The sequence below is a fragment of the Aquarana catesbeiana genome, linkage group LG01 (genome assembly GCF_042186555.1).
Source record: "Aquarana catesbeiana isolate 2022-GZ linkage group LG01, ASM4218655v1, whole genome shotgun sequence".
Taxonomy (NCBI): Eukaryota; Metazoa; Chordata; class Amphibia; order Anura; family Ranidae; genus Aquarana; species Aquarana catesbeiana.
This window is the reverse complement of record NC_133324.1, coordinates 881840307-881860844: the sequence shown is the minus strand read 5'-3', so window position 1 is coordinate 881860844 and position 20538 is coordinate 881840307. Positions and strand designations below refer to the sequence as shown.

General features: G+C 43.3%; 1 protein-coding gene across 2 annotated transcripts in view; it reads right to left on the bottom strand.

The window, feature by feature from the left end:
* Positions 1–20538, bottom strand: part of SORCS2 (sortilin related VPS10 domain containing receptor 2) — a 1340427-nt gene that overhangs the window by 146694 nt on the left and 1173195 nt on the right. For both annotated transcript variants that reach the window (XM_073610686.1, XM_073610693.1), the window contains exon 14: positions 8067–8174. In XM_073610686.1, coding sequence (XP_073466787.1) covers positions 8067–8174 — 108 coding nt within the window. The remainder of the gene's footprint in view (positions 1–8066; positions 8175–20538) is intronic.

Here is a 20538-nt window from a genome sequence, read left to right as displayed (position 1 = left end):
CCGAAAGGTTCCAAATGTGGCACCTGGGGGGGAGGGAGGAGGAGTACAATGAGTGTAAGTTCCACTTTTGGGTGGAACTCCGCTTTAACTAAACTCAGTTTTGGAGTTTGAAGTTAAAATGGTAAGCAGCATTTTTTTTTAAGTCATGCTATGTTCATGAACATGTAACAAGTATAAAGTGGCTGTTATACCAATTTGGCCTAAAAGTGGAAATACCCTTAGGGGTTGCTCACATGTGCACTGCCCTTTTAAGAGCGATCCACATTTTGTTTGCATTTTAGAGGAAATTTGACCGGCGGTGAGGAGGCTGATATAACACCACCTGATTTAACCCTTTAAGTGCCACACTACCACACTGCAATTGCATGCATTGCATATGGCTCTGGGGTAGTGTTGCCAACCTACTAGGTTGAAATTTACTGAAACGACACCCAAAATATACTGGCACAGCCAAGTTTTTACTGGCAGTTTTAATTACAAATTTCAGTATTTATGCTTAAAACAAGTACAATATGCAATTAGCAATGTGACGTAAGGTAGATATTAAAGTGGTTGTAAAGACAGAATTTTTTTTTATCTTAATGCATATGCATTAAGATAAAAAGCCTTCTGTGTGCAGCAGCCCCCCTAATACTTACCTGAGGTCCTTCTCTGTCCTGCAATGTCCACGAGTGTCTCCACCATCTGAGATTCTCCCTCCTGATTGACTGACCATTGGCTGCTTCTGCTGTCAATCAAAGTCAGCTAGCCAATCAGGGGAGAGAGGGGGTGGGGCATGGGGCGTGGCTTTGCGTCTAAATGGACACAGGGAGCAGTGACTCAGCTCAGGTGCAAGCTGCTTGCTGTGGGGGCACTGAACAGGAGGAAGGGGCCAGGATCACAGAAGAGGGACCCGAGAAGAGGAGGATCCGGGCTGCTCTGTGCAAATCCACTGCAACAGGGCGGGTAAGTATAACATGTTTGTTATTTTTATAGGAAAAAAAACGAGCCTTTACAATCACTTTAAGGCAAAAAACATATTTCTTAATTTATTTTAAATATAGTAAGTAAGTAGCTCAGGGCCAGGACTCAGGAGGGCAAGAAATCAGAATGATCAGGCACCCACACCCATGAAATTGACTCTCACAGTGACACTGACCGCAGTGTGCAGCAGCACAGATGATGGTGACACCTCACCGACACGAAAAGTCCCCTCCTGAGTCACAGTGACAGTCTCTCCCCACGCCAGGTGGTCCCTTCAGTCCACTCCAGTCCAAACAGCACTGACTGACAGCCCCACTCCTGGCTTGCCCTGCTCCCGTCCCGTAGACCCGCACACGAGGCCGCGGCCGCTCCGCTTAGCTCCCTTTCACCATGACATCACAAGCAGGCACCGCCTCCGCCAGACCCACCCCCTGCCGGCGCCACCCGAACACACTGTACCAAGCACTCGGATGGTCTCGACTGGCTTTGGAGTGTCACAAACTACGCTTTTTTACTAGCAACCTTTTCATGTCACTGGCATTTACTGGCAGGTGAAAAGTGACCATTTTTTACTGGCTGCCAGTAAAAATACTGATAGTTGGCAACATTGCTGTGGGGCAGTTGCAGCACGGCCCCATAAACTTTCTTGGGTCAAAGTTGGCAGTGGTAACACCTACCAAATGCAACATGCTGTTTTATTTTCTCCGTGCATTGCATTGCAAATGCAGCGTGTGCTGAGCCATGAGCGGCAGCATGTCAATGTTCAGGTGGGCGGTCAGGGGACAGTAAACCTGCAGCTTAAAAACCTGATAATACCACCCGCTGGCATTTTTAAATGCAGCATAAACACATATGCAAGAAAAATGAATATTTTTGAATTAACTAACACCATTGATTTCATGTGCGTTTAACTGCTTCCTGCCCGCATCATTGTAAAATGATGGACGGGCGGGAACCCTATTGTTTTGGGCGGACGTCGCTCCAGCATGATCCATACCCGCTGTGTCCACCGGGTGACTGATCACTGTAACGGCCCGCTGTAATATGTGATTGCTGTGACCAATCATAGCAATGGTTGGTTGAACTGGATGAACTTGTGTCTTTTTTCAACCTAAGTATGTAACTATGTAACATGACAGTTGTAAACATAGAATGGCTTCCTTTCATGCCATTCATTGTATACAATTGTGTTGTTAGCTGTGATTGGTCACAGTGATCACATGGTACAGACAGGGCCAATCACAACCCATTTGTATAATGTGATTAGCTGTGGCCATCACAACAATACACCGTGTCTACACACTGTCATTCAGTAAAAATATGTGCTTATAGTAGTGAAAGTGGTTAAACAAAGTACAGCACGCTGCAAACGTACCAGAATACACTGCAAATGCATGTAACTGCAACTCAGTAAAAAAAAAAAAAAATTATAAATGCCTTAAATAAATGCACCCCAAACACATAAATGTGGCCCAAATGTACTGCAAACGCTTTACAAATGTATATACAATAAATGCATATGCAGAACTGTACAATATACATGGGATTGTGGTATAAACGAGCCCTTAAACAGCGTTTACAGTGATGAGCCGGTTTGTCATTCTACCATCGGGTGGCACTGTGCCTTAAATAAATGCACCCCAAACACATAAATGTGGCCCAAATGTACTGCAAACGCTTTACAAATGTATATACAATAAATGCATATGCAGAACTGTACAATATACATGGGATTGTGGTATAAACGAGCCCTTAAACAGCTTTTACAGTGATGAGCCGGTTTGTCATTCTACCATCGGGTGGCACTGTGACATCAATCCTGCACTTCGAAAAATGTTAGAATAGAAAAAAAAGGCATAAGCTTTGAAGAATATTAAAAACTTGTGGTTACTTTGCAGAGGAACTCCTGTGAAAAATGCCTGGCTTTGAACACATCTGTTAGCATTACAGGTAAGCCCGCTACATTTATCTTCTAAAAAGGGCTGAGCTACGGAGGCCTGTCAAAGGTATTCTCAGTTTATTCTGTCTCTGTAGATATAAACTCCTCTCTGTGAAGTCATCACTCCGCACTTATTAAAATGCTTCATTTAACAGGCTCAGCAACTTCATATCATTTAATAAAAACATGAAAACTTTGCACAGGGTCCAATGAATTAAAAGAGAAGCAGGCTTTTTTTTTTTTTTGATCTTTCCAACTCATTAATTGCTGTTCGATGTGCATATCCCCGGTATTTATAAAGCTGCATACAGTTCCCAGCAAAATCAAACAGCGGTGTCATGAAAAATGGAGAAAAATGGAATGCCATGGATTCCATGTATTTGCAATGCTTGTTTTGCTAATGATACCTTGATTAAATAGTAATCTGTGCAACCTCCTGAAGAATTCATTATTACCGAATTATAACATAATAATAATAATAAAAAAAGCTAATAATATTATTACCTATTAAAGTAGATTCAACTGCTTCAATACCGGGCACTTTTACCCCTTTCCTGCCCAGGCCAATTTTCAGCTTTCAGCGCTGTTGCACTTTGAATGACAATTGCATGTTCATGCAACACTGTACCCAAACAAAAATTTGTATCTTTTTTTTCCCACACAAATAGAGCTTTCTTTTGGTAGTATTTAATTACCGCTGTTTTTTTTTGCTAACATAAAAAAGACTGAACATAATTTTTTTTGTTATTTTCTGTCAGAAAATGTTGTAAATAAGTAATTTTTCTCCTTCACTGATGTGCGCTGATGAGGCTGCACTGATGAGCACTGATGAGGAGGCACTAATATGCAGCACTGATGAGCACTGATAGGTGGCACTGATGAGCACTGATAGGCAGCACTGATGGGCACTGATAGGTGGCACTGATGGGCACTGATAGGCAGCACTTATGGGCTATGACAGGTGGCACTGATCAGTGGCATTGATGGGCACCGATAGGCGGCACTGTTGAGTAGGCAATGATGGGCACTGAAAGGCAGCACTGACTTGCATCACTGATGGGCACAGATTGACCTCACTGAGGGGCACAAATTGGCATTACTGATGGGCACAGATTGGCGTTACAGATGGGCACAGACTGGCATCACTGCTGGGCACTGTTGGGGCTGCACTTATAATCAGGGCACTATAGTCATTGCACGTGGTTGCAGTGGTTCTAAAGTGGCCCTGCGATGTGCACGAGAGCAGCGGCTCACCTGGGTCTTTCCATCCTCATTGGCTGAGATGCAGCAGCAAGAGCCACTGGCTACTGCTGCTGTCAATCACAGCCAGTGAGGAGGGAGCAGGGGGTGCGGCTGAGTCACACACAAATTGCGGGGCTCGGGAGTGTATATGCTCAAGTGCCCCCATAGCAAACAGGTTGCTATGGGGCCACTCAGCAAGGGGAGGGGGACCGAGAGCACCAGCGGGGGACCAAAAACCATTGCACAGATCAGGTAAGTATGACATGTTTGTAATTTTTATTTTTTTCCCCTTTACAAACACTTTAAAATACATCACCCTGATTTTTTTTTAAGGCCTTATGCACATTGGGCGTTTAGCAGGAAAATGTTTTCATGTGCCCGCAAGGCACAGGAGCCTGTGAAAGTCTATGACAGGCTGAAATATGCTGCAGATAAACACTGAAATGAGTGTCACTCACATTTAGGAACATATGTGTTCAGGGACATATGCCTAGAACTCAGGTAGACAAAAAAGGAGGAAGGGAGGGAAGGCACCACCTGAATGTAGTATTAGAGTATCAGCATTTATTCCACAAGATTAAAAACACTTACAAGATGTAAGGCATATTCACGCTTTTAGCCCCATGGCTACCGCTGCCCTGCGGGTTCCTCCAGTGGTCCAGGTGGCTGGATGGAAGATGTCAGGAGGCTAGGATGCCTTGATGTTTCAGGAAGTCCGCGCTGACCAGTGTGGACCGCACGGGCGGAAGTGACGTCACTGAAGGCGGAGATTGGGATCGTGATGACAGTAGTGCAGGCTATGCGTTTGGAGCTAACAGCTGGTTTGGCTGTACATCTCTTGTGGATCACAGGAGTGCAGTCCATTCTGCACTCCTGTGATCCGTTTTCAGCAGACAGCAGGCTAAAGCCTAAAGATGTCACAGAGCCAGTCCAGGCTGGGTAAAGATCGCGACCAGCGGTCCAGTGAGAGGTGGGGGCAGAACAGACAGTGATGACTGACAGTCGTGGCTCTCTGCTCAGAGCAGCAAAGAGAACTGAGCGATCAGCGGTCTTTGATCGCTCAGTTCTCAGCCTTAGAGCCGGCTAAGGACAGATGCAGCATCGGATCGATGCTGCCTCCACCTAGGTAAATATGATTTAAAAAAAACAAAACAAAAACATACTTCTCTTTTCACCTCTTACTGGATGTATGCATATATGTGCTGCCACATATTTAGTTACCTCTATTGTGTTCGGAGCAGACTCAATCCTGTACCCCCAGGACTGCGATCATGCTTGTGGGGAGGTGCAGCGTGGTTCGGTTGTAGAAAACAAAACTTGTATTAAAGTTAAAGTTTGGCAATTCCTGTGATCATGGTGAGAGCCAATCCCAGCGGTCATATGACTAGGAAGCCCAGGACGCGCAAAGGGTTTACCCAAATGTAGTTGTGGACAACTACAAAATAGTAATCAAAATAATTTTTTTGAACTGATAGGATGATATTATTCAGAACATAACAGACACAAAGCATTTAATAAATATTTGGCCATTAAAACAAACTGATACATTGCTAACAATACTGTAACCTTTAAAAAGTTCCACATTGTCTCATCAAAATTCCCAATCTTCTAAATTATCGGCAGTTTATTCTCTAAGTTTATTCTTCTTTTGTTTGCCTATGAGCCGCAGTAATCTTTACCTCCATTTTTTATTAAAATTGGTATTTCACAGGCTTGTTACAATAGCCAAAAGAGATTAGCTAATTACATTTCGTCTGAGTGATATGAAATTCCAGTGGATAATTACATCAAAATATTTAAAACACGGTTGATTATTTGAATAAAAGTCAGACACATTGCTACAAGCCCATCAGACAGAAAAATGTCCTCATGAATCATCTCGCCAGCCCACTACGTGCACAATTTTATGGATAAGGAGTTATTATTCCATACTGGCTCAGTGGATTGCACTGCTACCTTTACAGCATTGGGGTCTTGGGTTTAATGTCTACCAAGAATGCTATCTGAATGAAGTTTGCATGTGCTTGTATGTTTGTATGGGATCACTGGTAGCTTGCACTTAGCCAATCTGGTCATGATTTGTGTCTGTGACTGTGGTAGGCACTTTATATTGTATTATCCTATGGAATAAGGAATGTGCACAGTTTAAAGAGGGATTCCTGGTATGGATGTTTTATACATGGTTACATTTTTCCAGCTCTGCATTTTCTGAATAAATACAAAGTGTTGTCTGATTGGTAAAGGTGAAGAGGGGGGGGAGGGGGGTGATATCACATTCTCCACCTCATCCAATCAGAACACTTTTCATTCTTACAGAATGCGCCAGGGCAGCCTGCCGCTCTGCACGATGCCCGGAGGCAAGTGTAGATCACTGGAGCGGCAGTGTCTATTTCAATGATTTCCAGCTTCCAGGGGCATCAGTCATGTATGGGATATAGATAGTTATATTAGTCCAAACTGAAGTAATGTAACTATGTATAAAATATCCATACCTGGAATTCATCTTGCTTACTGTCTTGGAAGGGAGAGGAGTTGCATATGTCTGAGCTGAAAGGAAGAGGGATGCCAAACAATAAAGCAGCCAACACCTCCATTACTACTGAATCTTTCCAATGAAGCAACCAACATCCAAATGTATTCTTTATTTCTTTTACTGTTAAGGTAATCGTTTTATTTGAAATACACCACCACTATTTACAACTCCTCCCTCCGAAACTCTTGAATTAAAGAGTATGCTACCCAACGTATTTCTGATATGTGTCTACTATGTACTTGTTTGAAAACGTATCCTATTCTCTTTGGATTTTTTCTTTTGTGTGAAATACCTGGTGATCCTGCCAGTCCCCCTGCTTAATTTTTCAAGCTGACCACGCCAGTGCATGGAAGAACATCCCTCCTAGTGTGGTCAGTTTTCCTCTTTGACTTCTATTTGTGAGCACAGCCTGCCTGTACTACAGTGGTCAGACTTATGCTGACATGCCTCCCCTCCATGCTCTTCAAACTGTATTTCCGTCTCTGCATTTTACACTGGACTGTGTTTGGACATGTACCATTTTGTCCAATGAAGCACACCAGAATGTACAGTAGTTCCCTACTATGTATTGTGGTGTGCTGCAACAAAAACATGTGCACCACATTTGATTGGTGTGAATGGACCTTTAATGTAAGCGAAAGATAAAACATAGGGCCACAACTCCTTCAGATATAAAATATACAGTAGACTAATGGAAAGCAGTTTCCAGTCTATAAAACCCCATCTCTAGCCAGAAAAGAATGCAAGGAAAGTAAGGTTAACCATCACATGGGTTGCTTCAAAAATGGCTTTTCTGATCATCAAAGTTGTCAAATCAGCTAGTGTTTTTAAAGGTATAAATAATCAGACTGATTGAATTTATCCTGTAATGTCGCGTAAACACGACCGGTTTTTCCGTCGGAATGAACTCTGACGTTTTTTTCGACGGAGTTCCGACGGAGTTCCACTGAAACAGACTTGCCTACACATGATCACACCAAAGTCCAATCGTTTAGAACGCGATGACGTACAACGGGACTAGAAAAAGGAAATTCAATAGCCAGTAGCCAATAGCTGCCCTTGCGTCTTTTTGGTCCGTCGGAATAGCATACAGACGAACGGTTTTCACGATAGGAACTGATTCCGTCAGAAAGATTTAAAACATGTTCTATTTCTAGGTCCGTCAGAATTTTCGAAAGGAAAAGTCTGATGAAGCCCACACACGATCGGAATGTCCGATGTAATGATTCCGTCTGACCTTTTCTGCTGGAAATCCAGTCGTGTGTACGCGGCATTACACTATCTTCATTCCAGATGTCTGCAGTTTTTATTTAAATTTTCATGCCAAACTTAGCGACATTCTTTATATGAATAAAACCTGCATCTAAAATAAAGTTGAGAGAGACATACGTCATAACCAGGGTCTCGTCTCCAGGCTCACTGAGAAGTCCATCCACGAACACTGATGTACTGGTGAAGTTGTGCACGCTCCAGCTTTGGCCTTCGTCTACACTGAATCTAGTGAGAAATAAAGAAAAAAGGTTATTTACAGCATGCAAAGACATATTAGATGATTGTGCACTTCCAACCTATTTTAAGTTCTAGCATGACTGTCTTCCTGTTTGCAAATTGGCTCCATGAGGACATGGTTTAATATGTTTGATATGAAGGAACTTGAGTGGTCTTCACAGAGCCCTGACATCCACCCAACTGAACACCTTTCAGATGAACCTAACCTCTTTTGGCTGCATGAGCACAAATTGTAACAGAAATACTCCAAAATGTTGTGGAAACCCTTCTCAGACCAGAAGAGGTCATTATAGGTGCAAAAGGTGGGCAATTCCATATTAGTGGCCACGATTTTGGAATGTAAAGCCCAAAAAATCCATATAAGTGGTAAGGCCAAAAGTCCACAAACTTTTGGCTATATGAGGCTTAATTCATAGAGCTAATACAGGATAAGGATACTTATTTTTTTGTGTCAAGAACAATAATGCCCTGTACACATGGTCGGATTTTCAGACGGAAAATGTGTGATAGGACCTTGTTGTCGGAAATTCCGACCGTGTGTGGGCTCCATCACACATTTTCCATCCGAATTTCCGACACACAAAGTTTGAGAGCAGGCTATAAAAAACGGATTTTGTTGTCGGAAATTCCGATCGTGTGTACACAAATCCGACGCACAAAATGCCACGCATGCTCAGAATAAATTAAGAGACAAAAGCTATTGGCTACTGCCCCGTTTATAGACCCGTTGTACGTGTTTTACGTCACCGCGTTCAGAACAATCGGATTTTCCGACAACTTTGTGTGACCGTGTGTATGCAAGACAAGTTTGAGCCAACATCCGTCAGAAATAATCCATGGATTTTGTTGTCGGAATGTCCGATCAATGTCCGACCGTGTGTACGGGGCATAAGGCTGCTTTCTTTTTAGTATTGACCAACATTACCATTAGGCAATTACTATTAATGCTGCTTAATTATTATTATTATACAGGATTTATATAACGCCAACAGTTTACACAGCGCTTACTTAATAACTATTGATACTACTTAACCACTTGCCGACCGCCTCACGCATATATACGTGAGCAGAGCGGCACGGGCAGGCAAAATCACGTACCTGGTACGTGATTGCCTTCCCGCGGGCGGGGGGTCCGATCGGACCCCCCCCGGTGCCATCGGCGGTCGGCGTTTGGCTGGGAGAGTTGAGAGACGAGGGGGAGACCATCCGATCGTGGCCCCCCCCTCGCGATCGCTCCCAGCCAATGAGAAACATCCCCTGCCTCTGTATAGTACACAGAGGCAGAGGATGTGATGTCATCTCTCCTCGGCTGGCCAGTTTCCGTTCCAGCACCGAGGAGAGAAGACATGTAAGTGCACCAACACACACACACAACACAGTAGAACATGCCAGGCACACTAAACACCCCCGATCCCCCCCCGATCGCCCCCCGATCCCCCCCAATCACCCCCCCCCCTGTCACAAACTGACACCAAGCAGGTTTTTTTGTTTTGTTTTGTTTTTTTCCTGATTACTGCATAGTGTCAGTTTGTGACAGTTAGCAGTGGTAGGACAGTTAGTATTAGCCCCCTGTAGGTCTAGGGTACCCCCCTAACCCCCCCTAATAAAGTTTTAACCCCTTGATCACCCCCTGTCACCAGTGTCGCTAAGCGATCATTTTTCTGATCGCTGTATTAGTGTCGCTGGTGACGCTAGTTAGGAACGTAAATATTTAGGTTCGCTGTCAGCGTTTTATAGCGACAGGGACCCCCATATACTACCGAATAAATGTTTTAACCCCTTGATTGCCCCCTAGTTAACCCTTTCACCACTGATCACCGTATAACTGTTACGGGTGACGCTGGTTAGTTCGTTTATTTTTTTTAGTGTCAGGGCACCCGCCGTTTATTACCGAATAAAGGTTTAGCCCCCTGATCGCCCGGCGGTGATATGCGTCGCCCCAGGCAGCGTCAGATTAGCGCCAGTACCGCGAACACCCACGCACGCACCGTACACGCACCGTACACCTCCCTTAGTGGTATAGTATCTGAACACATCAATATCTGATCCGATCAGATCTATACTAGCGTCCCCAGCAGTTTAGGGTTCCCAAAAACGCAGTGTTAGCGGGATCAGCCCAGATACCTGCTAGCACCTGCGTTTTGCCCCTCCGCCCAGCCCACCCAAGTGCAGTATCGATCGATCACTGTCACTTACAAAACACTAAACGCATAACTGCAGCGTTCGCAGAGTCAGGCCTGATCCCTGCGATCGCTAACAGTTTTTTTGGTAGCATTTTGGTGAACTGGCAAGCACCAGCCCCAAGCAGCGTCAGATTAGCGCCAGTACCACTAACACCCACGCACGCACCGTACACCTCCCTTAGTGGTATAGTATCTGATCGGATCAATATCTGATCCGATCAGATCTATACTAGCGTCCCCAGCAGTTTAGGGTTCCCAAAAACGCAGTGTTAGTGGGATCAGCCCAGATACCTGCTAGCACCTGCGTTTTGCCCCTCCGCCCGGCCCAGCCCAGCCCACCCAAGTGCAGTATCGATCGATCACTGTCACTTTTTTTTGTAGCGTTTTGGTGAACTGGCAAGCGCCAGCGGCCTAGTACACCCCGGTCGTAGTCATACCAGCACTGCAGTAACACTTGGTGACGTGGCGAGTCCCATAAGTGCAGTTCAAGCTGGTGAGGTGGCAAGCACAAGTAGTGTCCCGCTGCCACCAAAAAGACAAACACAGGCCCGTCATGCCCATAATGCCCTTCCTGCTGCATTCGCCAATCCTAATTGGGAACCCACCACTTCTGCAGCGCCCGTACTTCCCCCATTCACATCCCCAACCAAATGCAGTCGGCTGCATGAGAGGCATTTATATGTCCTCCCGAGTACCCCTACCCAACGAACCCCCCCAAAAAAGATGTGTCTGCAGCAAGCGCGTATATAGACGTGACACCCGCTATTATTGTCCCTCCTGTCCTGATAATCCTGGTCTTTGCATTGGTGAATGTTTTGAACGCTACCATTCACTAGTTGAGTATTAGCGTAGGGTACAGCATTGCACAGACTAGGCACACTTTCACAGGGTCTCCCAAGATGCCATCGCATTTTGAGAGACCCGAACCTGGAACCGGTTACAGTTATAAAAGTTACAGTTACAAAAAAAAAGTGTAAAAAAAAAAAAAAAAACACAAACAAAAATAAAAAAAAATAGTTGTCGTTTTATTGTTCTCTCTCTCTCTATTCTCTCTCTGGTGTTCTGCTCTTTTTTACTGTATTCTATTCTGCAATGTTTTATTGTTATTATGTTTTATCATGTTTGCTTTTCAGGTATGCAATTTTTTATACTTTACCGTTTACTGTGCTTTATTGTTAACCATTTTTTTGTCTTCAGGTACGCCATTCACGACTTTGAGTGGTTATACCAGAATGATGCCTGCAGGTTTAGGTATCATCTTGGTATCATTCTTTTCAGCCAGCGGTCGGCTTTCATGTAAAAGCAATCCTAGTGGCTAATTAGCCTCTAGACTGCTTTTACAAGCAGTGGGAGGGAATGCCCCCCCCCCCCACCGTCTTCCGTGTTTTTCTCTGGCTCTCCTGTCTCAACAGGGAACCTGAGAATGCAGCCGGTGATTCAGCCAGCTGACCATAGAGCTGATCAGAGACCAGAGTGGCTCCAAACATCTCTATGGCCTAAGAAACCGGAAGCTACGAGCATTTTAGGACTTAGATTTCGCCGGATGTAAACAGCGCCATTGGGAAATTGGGAAAGCATTTTATCACACCGATCTTGGTGTGGTCAGATGCTTTGAGGGCAGAGGAGAAATCTAGGGTCTAATAGACCCCAATTTTTTCAAAAAAGAGTACCTGTCACTACCTATTGCTATCATAGGGGATATTTACATTCCCTGAGATAACAATAAAAATGATTTAAAAAAAAATATGAAAGGAACAGTTTAAAAATAAGATAAAAAAGCAAAAAAATAATAAAGAAAAAAAAAAAAAAAAAAGCACCCCTGTCCCCCCTGCTCTCGCGCTAAGGCGAACGCAAGCGTCGGTCTGGCGTCAAATGTAAACAGCAATTGCACCATGCATGTGAGGTATCACCGCGAAGGTCAGATCGAGGGCAGTAATTTTAGCAGTAGACCTCCTCTGTAAATCTAAAGTGGTAACCTGTAAAGGCTTTTAAAGGCTTTTAAAAATGTATTAATTTTGTTGCCACTGCACGTTTGTGCGCAATTGTAAAGCATGTCATGTTTGGTATCCATGTACTCGGCCTAAGATCATCTTTTTTATTTCATCAAACATTTGGGCAATATAGTGTGTTTTAGTGCATTAAAATTTAAAAAAGTGTGTTTTTTCCACAAAAAATGCGTTTGAAAAATCGCTGCGCAATTACTGTGTGAAAAAAAAAATGAAACACCCACCATTTTAATCTGTAGGGCATTTGCTTTAAAATAATATATAATGTTTGGGGGTTCAAAGTAATTTTCTTGCAAAAAAAAAATAATTTTTTCATGTAATCAAAAAGTGTCAGAAAGGGCTTTGTCTTCAAGTGGTTAGAAGAGTGGGTGATGTGTGACGTAAGCTTCTAAATGTTGTGCATAAAATGCCAGGACAGTTCAAACCCCCCCAAATGACCCCATTTTGGAAAGTAGACACCCCAAGCTATTTGCTGAGAGGCATGTCGAGTCCATGGAATATTTTATATTGTGACACAAGTTGCGGGAAAGAGACAAATTTTTTTTTTTTTTTTTTTTTTTTGCACAAAGTTGTCACTAAATGTTATATTGCTCAAACACGCCATGGGGATTTGTGAAATTACACCCCAAAATAAATTCTGTTGCTTCTCCTGAGTACGGGGATACCACATGTGTGGGACTTTTTGGGAGCCTAGCCGCGTACGGGACCCCGAAAACCAAGAACCGCCTTCAGGCTTTCTAAGGCCGTAAATTTTTGATTTCACTCTTCACTGCCTATCACAGTTTCGGAGGCCATGGAAAGCCCAGGTGGCACAAAACCCCCCCAAATGACCCCATTTTGGAAAGTAGACACCCCAAGCTATTTGCTGAGAGGTATAGTGAGTATTTTGCAGACCTCACTTTTTGTCACAAGGTTTTGAAAATTGAAAAAAGAAAAAAAAAAAATTTTTTTTCTGGTCTTTCTTCATTTTCAAAAACAAATGAGAGCTGCAAAATACTCACCATGCCTCTCAGCAAATAGCTTGGGGTGTCTACTTTCCAAAATGGGGTCATTTGGGGGGGGGTTGTGCCATCTTGGCATTTTATGGCCTTCAAAACTGTGATAGGTAGTGAGGAGTGAAATCAAAAATGTATGCCCTTAGAAATCCTGAAGGTGGTGCTGGGTTTTCGGGGCCCCGTACGTGGCTAGGCTCCCAAAAAGTGCCACACATGTGGTATCCCCGTACTCAGGAGAAGCAGCTGAATGTATTTTGGGGTGCAATTCCACATATGCCCATGGCCTATGTGAGCAATATATCATTTAGTGACAACTTTTTGTAAATTTTTTTTTTTTTTTTTTTGTCATTATTCAATCACTTGGGACAAAAAAAATAAATATTCAATGGGCTCAACATGCCTCTCAGCAATTTCCTTGGGGTGTCTACTTTCCAAAATGGGGTCATTTGGGGGGGGGTTGTACTGCCCTGCCATTTTAGCACCTCAAGAAATGACATAGGCAGTCATAAACTAAAAGCTGTGTAAATTCCAGAAAATGTACCCTAGTTTGTAGACGCTATAACTTTTGCGCAAACCAATAAATATACGCTTATTGACATTTTTTTTACCAAAGACATGTGGCCGAATACATTTTGGCCTAAATGTATGACTAAAATTTAGTTTATTGGATTTTTTTTATAACAAAAAGTAGAAAATATCATTTTTTTTCAAAATTTTCAGTCTTTTTCCGTTTATAGCGCAAAAAATAAAAACGGCAGAGGTGATCAAATACCATCAAAAGAAAGCTCTATTTGTGGGAAGAAAAGGACGCAAATTTCGTTTGGGTAGAGCATTGCATGACCGCGCAATTAGCAGTTAAAGCGACGCAGTGCCGAATTGTAAAAAGTGCTCTGGTCAGGAAGGGGGTAAATCCTTCCGGGGCTGAAGTGGTTAATAACTATTAATGATTAATTAACAAGAAAAAAAATTATATGTTCACTATTACCTCTGTCATTTAAATGGTCCTTTCACATTATATGAAGCACTAGGGGACAGTTTTATGCAGCCTTCATCTGATTTATACATTCTGTGGAGCTACAATTTTCAAAGTTCCTATCAAATGTTCTTTTGAAAATTAATAAATACAGATAACTCATTTAATATTAATGACTTTAATAGAAAGAAAACTGAAAAACATTTGGAAAAACAGGGCCATTGAAGTGAATAAAATTGAAACTTCAGAACACATTTCTTTATTGTACATCATGGGTCACAGAACACCATAGTAATAACTATATGGGTTATAGGCCACCTTTAAGTGAATGGACAGTGGTATAACCAAAAAGGAAACAGGAAGTGCCCCTCCCTATATAACCCCTCCCAGTAGTATCTCCAGTAGTATGTTGATGAAGTGCTAAGAGAGCTCTGCTAAGTAATCCCTGACGGGATCAAGGGACTGTGCAAACGGATCCATCTAAAGGGCTTGAAAGCCAAACGATGGTACCCGGGCCTCGTACAAGAAGAAACAAGGTTTTTGCCTGTAATGCTTCTCTTTTGAGACCTGGACCCTGGAAACCGGCATCTTGGTCATGTTAATACAGCCAAAGAGTTTTCCGGAAGTGGTGCTGTACAGGTCCAAGGGAGTGGATCCGTGAAAGGGGACACGGTCCTTGAAGGTCTGGCATGACACGGCCCGCCGTGATGGGAGAAGTCTGGATCTGTCTGTGATAATTTTCAGCAGTCCTGCGGCGGGGATCAGGCAAGTCAGAAAGACAGGGAATGTGTGTATATATATATATATATATATATATATATATATATATATATATATATATATTTATTTATTTATATATATATATGATTAACTTGATCTTTCTGGTGTGAGTATGTGATGCCTTGCCTGTGTTTTGCCACTAGAGGGTGTAAAAGCTACATACCTGGCTTCCAGCATTCCATGCTTCCCCTCAAGTGTCAGCAAAGGCTTCCTGCGGCAGCATTGCTATTTCTCCTGCTCTGTCAACCATCAGTAGGGATTTGGGGGGACCATCCACCATCAGAGAGGTCAGGTTCCCCCCTGCTGAAGACCCTCCGCCCCCCCTTCAATCCGCCCTCACTACAGGGCCAGCTATCTCCGCACAGAGCGCGGGAAAGGGATCCTTTAAAAAAAAAAAAAAGGGTTCTCGTGCTTTCCCGATGCACCTGTTACTGGACCAACTGATTTATGCTGATTGGGATCACCCAGATAAGCAGTTTTCTCCTCCTAAAAGATTTTCAATTCTTTTTCCTATGGAGAAAAAGTTCTGAAAGAGATGGGATTTGCCAGCAATAGATGAGGCTATCTCCTCTGTGAACAGGAGTTTAACTTGTCCAAGTGGACAATGTACAAGTATTTAGTGATCCAGCTGATAAGAAGTTGGAATCTCTACTTAAGGCCTCATTTGCTGTAATCAGCAATAGGCATCTGTCAATCCCTTCGGGATGAATTCAAGCAGGTTTTAAAATATAAAAAAAAAAAAAAAAAGTTCCTGCTCAAACTGAAGAGGCCTAAGGTTTAGCTGACCTATCTAGGGCCCTATACTTTGCAGTGGACGCTATCAAGGATTTTATCCATCAGGCATCTTGCCTTGTGCTCATGTTGATACATATGAACAGGATTCTGCGGCTAAACAGCTGGTCAGCCGAGTTACCATGCAAGAAGCTCTTGGCTGGATTTCCATTTCATGGAGAAAGTTTTTAACCTTCTCCTTAGATGTCTGGGGCAACAGCCTCCAGGCAGTCTCGACAGCCTCCACCGCCAGGGGCAAAGGATAAGCCTCATAACCAGACACAGGGCTACAAAAAGCCCTGGAGTCAGAAGTCCACAAAACAGAGTCCCAAGGCTTCCTTGTGAAGGGGCGCCCCCGCTTGATCGAGTGGGGGGGAAGACTGCAGTGGTTTTCAGAAACTTGGCAAGAGGAAATCCAAGACAAGTGGGTCCTCTCTGTAGTAGCCTAGGCTACAAACTATAGTTCCAAGAGTTTCCACCATCGCGTTTTCTAAGATCAAACATTCCCAAGGACCCGGTAAAGAAAAAGTCCTTATTTCTGGCACTGGACCGATTACTGTATCAGGCAGTGGTAATAGAATTTCCCTCAGAAGAGAGGGACATGAGGTTTTATTCAAATCTCCTTATGGTACCAAAACCAAATAGAGATGTCAGACCAATTCTAGATCTCAGGAATCTGAATCACTTCCTAAACATCCGCTCCTTTCGAATGGAGTCAATTCGGTCAGGTGTTTCCACCCTACGAGGAGAAGAGGTTCTAGCATCCATAGATATCAAGGATGCGTATCTACAGGTGCCAATATTTCCCGCTCACCAGAAGTTTCAGCAGCTTGCAGTAGAGCAGCGCCACTTTCAGTTCGTGGCCTTGCCTTTCGGGTTAGCCACTGCTCCCCGACTGTTTACAAAAGTGTTAGCCCCAGTACTAGCAAGACTAAGAGGCCAGGGTATAGCAGTAATAGCATACCTAGACAACCTGCTACTGGTAGATTGGTCAATAGCAGGGCATTCAAAGGGTAAATCAAGGGGTGTCCAGAACAGTGACGCCTGGGTTGGATTCTCAATCTAGAGAAATCATCCTTACAGCCGGTAAGAAGGCTGCAGTATTTGGGCCTGGTCATAGACACAACCCAGGAAAGGTTGTTCTTGCCTCAGGCAAATGTCAACGCTCTAAAAGAGCTAGTCCAGATGGTCAAGGCAAAGAAGGGTCCTTCCATTCGCCTTTGCATGAGGTTACTAGGGAGGATGGTAGCTTCTTTCGAAGCAGTTCCCTATGCCCAGTTCCATTCAAGACTATTACAACACAGTATTTTGAAGGGAAGCTGGTAATCCTAGTGGCCCCTGGTCCTAGTGGCCCAGAATGGCCCAGAAGACTCTGGTATGCGGGGATCGTGTGAATGGCAGTAGGGGAGTCTTTGACTCTTCTAACTCGTCCGGACGTGCTGTCGCAGGGACCGGTATTCCATCTTGCCTTACAAATGCTAAATTTAATTTTAAAGCCCACATTCTAAAAAATCAGGGGTTTTCAGGTTCGGTAGTAACCACCCCGATTAATGCCAGAAGGCCGGTCTCCAGGACCATTTATTACATTGTCTGAAAGGCCTACGTCATTTCGTGTGAAACCAAGGGTTGGCATCCTCGTAAGTATGTCATAGGAAGAATTCTGGCCTGTCTTTAATCAGGAGTAGAAATGAAGCTGGCCTTGAGTACAATCAAGAGTCAGATTTCGGCCTTGGCAGTGTTTTTCCAAAGGCCGCTTGCTTTGCACTCTTTAGTCTGGGCATTCATACAAGGGGTAACTCAGATAACTCTGCCAGTTAGAATACCCTTGTGCCCATGGGATTTGAATCTGGTTTTATCAGTGTTGCAAAGACTACCCTTTGAACCTATACGGAATATTCCTTTGGTCCTTTTGACAAGGAAATTGGTATTCCTAGTTGCAATAACCTCTGCAAGAAGAGTATCAGAATTGGCTGCTTTCTCCTGTAAAGAGCCATATTAATAGCTGACTGTCTTTCTCCTAATATAAGCACCAGAGGCATATGCATACTCACACACCACGAGTCTGTATGCTGAAGAACATACCTGTTTTAAACAATGTTCAGGATTTTTAGGTTACTATGTACTATGCTCCATACTAATTAACCGTCATGAACTGTTTTTCAGCCTTATCTGATAACCAGCTGTTTGTGCAGTCTCAACACATAGATCATATTTGAAAACCCTCCATCACAAAGGCTCATACACTGCCACATGTTAAGAAAGGCAAAATAAACCTCAGACACATACCAGGAGTATTTTGATGCCATATCTTACCTCTACGATACGCATATGACTCTGTGTGCTGAAGTAGCTCCCTAAAAAATGTAAGCTCCCTGGTATTGGGCAAATATGCCAGTCCCTTCCACTAGACAGTGGTGGTTGCCTGAGTGACCTACTGCCAGGCCATGCCATATGGGTATTTGTATTAGCTGTAAGGGGGCTGTAGCTTGTGGGGGGTCCAAGCATCCTAAAGGCATTGGAGGGTGCCTGCTTTGCAGCTGTGGGGTTAGTTTGCTTTTCAGGGCCTGTGTTGAAGAGTACTTTGGGCTTGTTTCAGTGGCATGACATCAGCTTGACATCAGTTTTAGATTATGGCGACCAGGTTTTCAATGATGAATCTAGGAACACCTTACTGACCATCAGGTGGGCCGAGGCGGAGCAGGGGTGGGGATAATAGCAAGCATGTGAAATGCACCACACCAAATGTTGGGTGTGGCCACATTGTACTAATAGTGGGAGGGGAGTAAAAGGTGTTTATTAACACCAGAACCTACTTTGCTCTGGGTCAAGAGTGTAAGACCAGGTGTGTACTGCAGGTCGCCATCACAACTAAGGACAAGGAGGCAAATGATCCACTTCATACCTCCTGCAACAAAGTCTGCACAAGTGGGAAGGGACTGAGAAGATATTGGCATGTGACATCATCAATAACCTTGGACACATTCGGAAGCAGACACACCCCTCCCCTCCCTCTTCTTGCTTCAGGCAGATCACAGAAATGTTGCCAAGATGGATTACCTAGCAAATGCTTGGGCCAGGGACATCCTTTTCAAAGTTGAAACTAAATTTGGGACACATTCTTTTAACAAAGGATGACAGTGAGTATATTTTTTCTCAGTGATAGCTCCCTAAAATCAGGGACTGTCTCTGGAAATCGGGGACATCTGGTTAAGGTTTTTTAGATTCGTCTGATATTATTTGGAAGAATCATTGACAGTTACGTTTGACCTACAGTTCACCTCCTTCCGACTAGCAAACGATCTGCTTCAAGCAGGTTTTGCATTCCAATAGAATTTTCAGGGAGTGCAAAAATATTTTTATACACATACAGTATATTTCATTTTATATTAAAGTCAATCAATTACCTGCTAAATGGACCAGCTGAGTCTGAAAACTCAATGCAAGGACAAATATAAGTGTATTAACACAATGTTGCAATTTTTCTTTGTGGTTGGACTCGCTTGGTTCATAGTCCCCTTAAAACTTCACTGAGGACTGTCCTTGAATTCACTGATGTAGAACGCATGTTTGATGAGCTAATTTCTTAATCAAAGAACCAAAATATGTGACCGTGCATATGATTTAGCTCAGTCACCGAGAAAAGAGTAACAGTAATATTACAGAATATTGATTATCTAGATCAATTAGAAGTTGATGGATCTTCATTACAGCAAGCTAAACAGGATGCAATCCATAATTTCTGGCTTTATTTTTAAAGTTACATGTGAACTCTACTGAAAAGGAACATATCTGACAGAACTAACAGCATGGCAGCCTCTATCACTGGTAATAAGGTGAATGAGTGTTTGCTGCAGGGCAGTCAACCGTATTATGTTTCATTTAACCTCAGGACTAATGTAGAGGGAGCATTCTCGGGGCTCAACTCTGCACATACATGTTTAAGGGCTCATTTAAGGATTAGGTGTTCAGTTTCAGTGTGCATTAATGTGCACGCGTGCATGAAAATATGCATGACCTTTTTAACAATGCAGTGCACCACAATGCACAGTATATGGGTTGTGGCATGCTGCAAAGCATTGTGCATTAGGCTCTACTGTACAATGCATTTGGATGTCATTCAGAATGGATGGCACTGCAATGCACTGCACATAGAGCAAGTGCGTTGCTCATGCATTGTGGCAACATGAATTAAGGTGTGTTGTGTGAATTAACTCTAATCTTGGCTCTCTGTAATAATAAGTAACATTATATCCAAATTGCAGAAGCCGGAAGAATAATGTAAATTTTCCAAATCAAAATAGGATGATAAAACAGCATAACAAAGATAATGCTGCTCCAGTGCTGGTTACATGAGCAAAAAGTCTGGACATTTGCTCACATGATCCATTCCGAAGGGAAAAATCAGCCAATCTCAACTTCACTCCTCCATTTTTTGGCAGACACATGACATTATATTCTAGGCTTTTGGTTATGTGAGCAGCACTGGAGAGAACCTAAAGCAGTTTGCTGGTCCTTAAGCCATCCCAACATGACTTTTATTCAATTATGGTCCACCAAGCCAGTTTAATGGACTGATGAGTTTAATGGCTTGCACAGAGCGCTGACCTCAACCCTATTAAATGACTTTATGATGAACTGGAATGT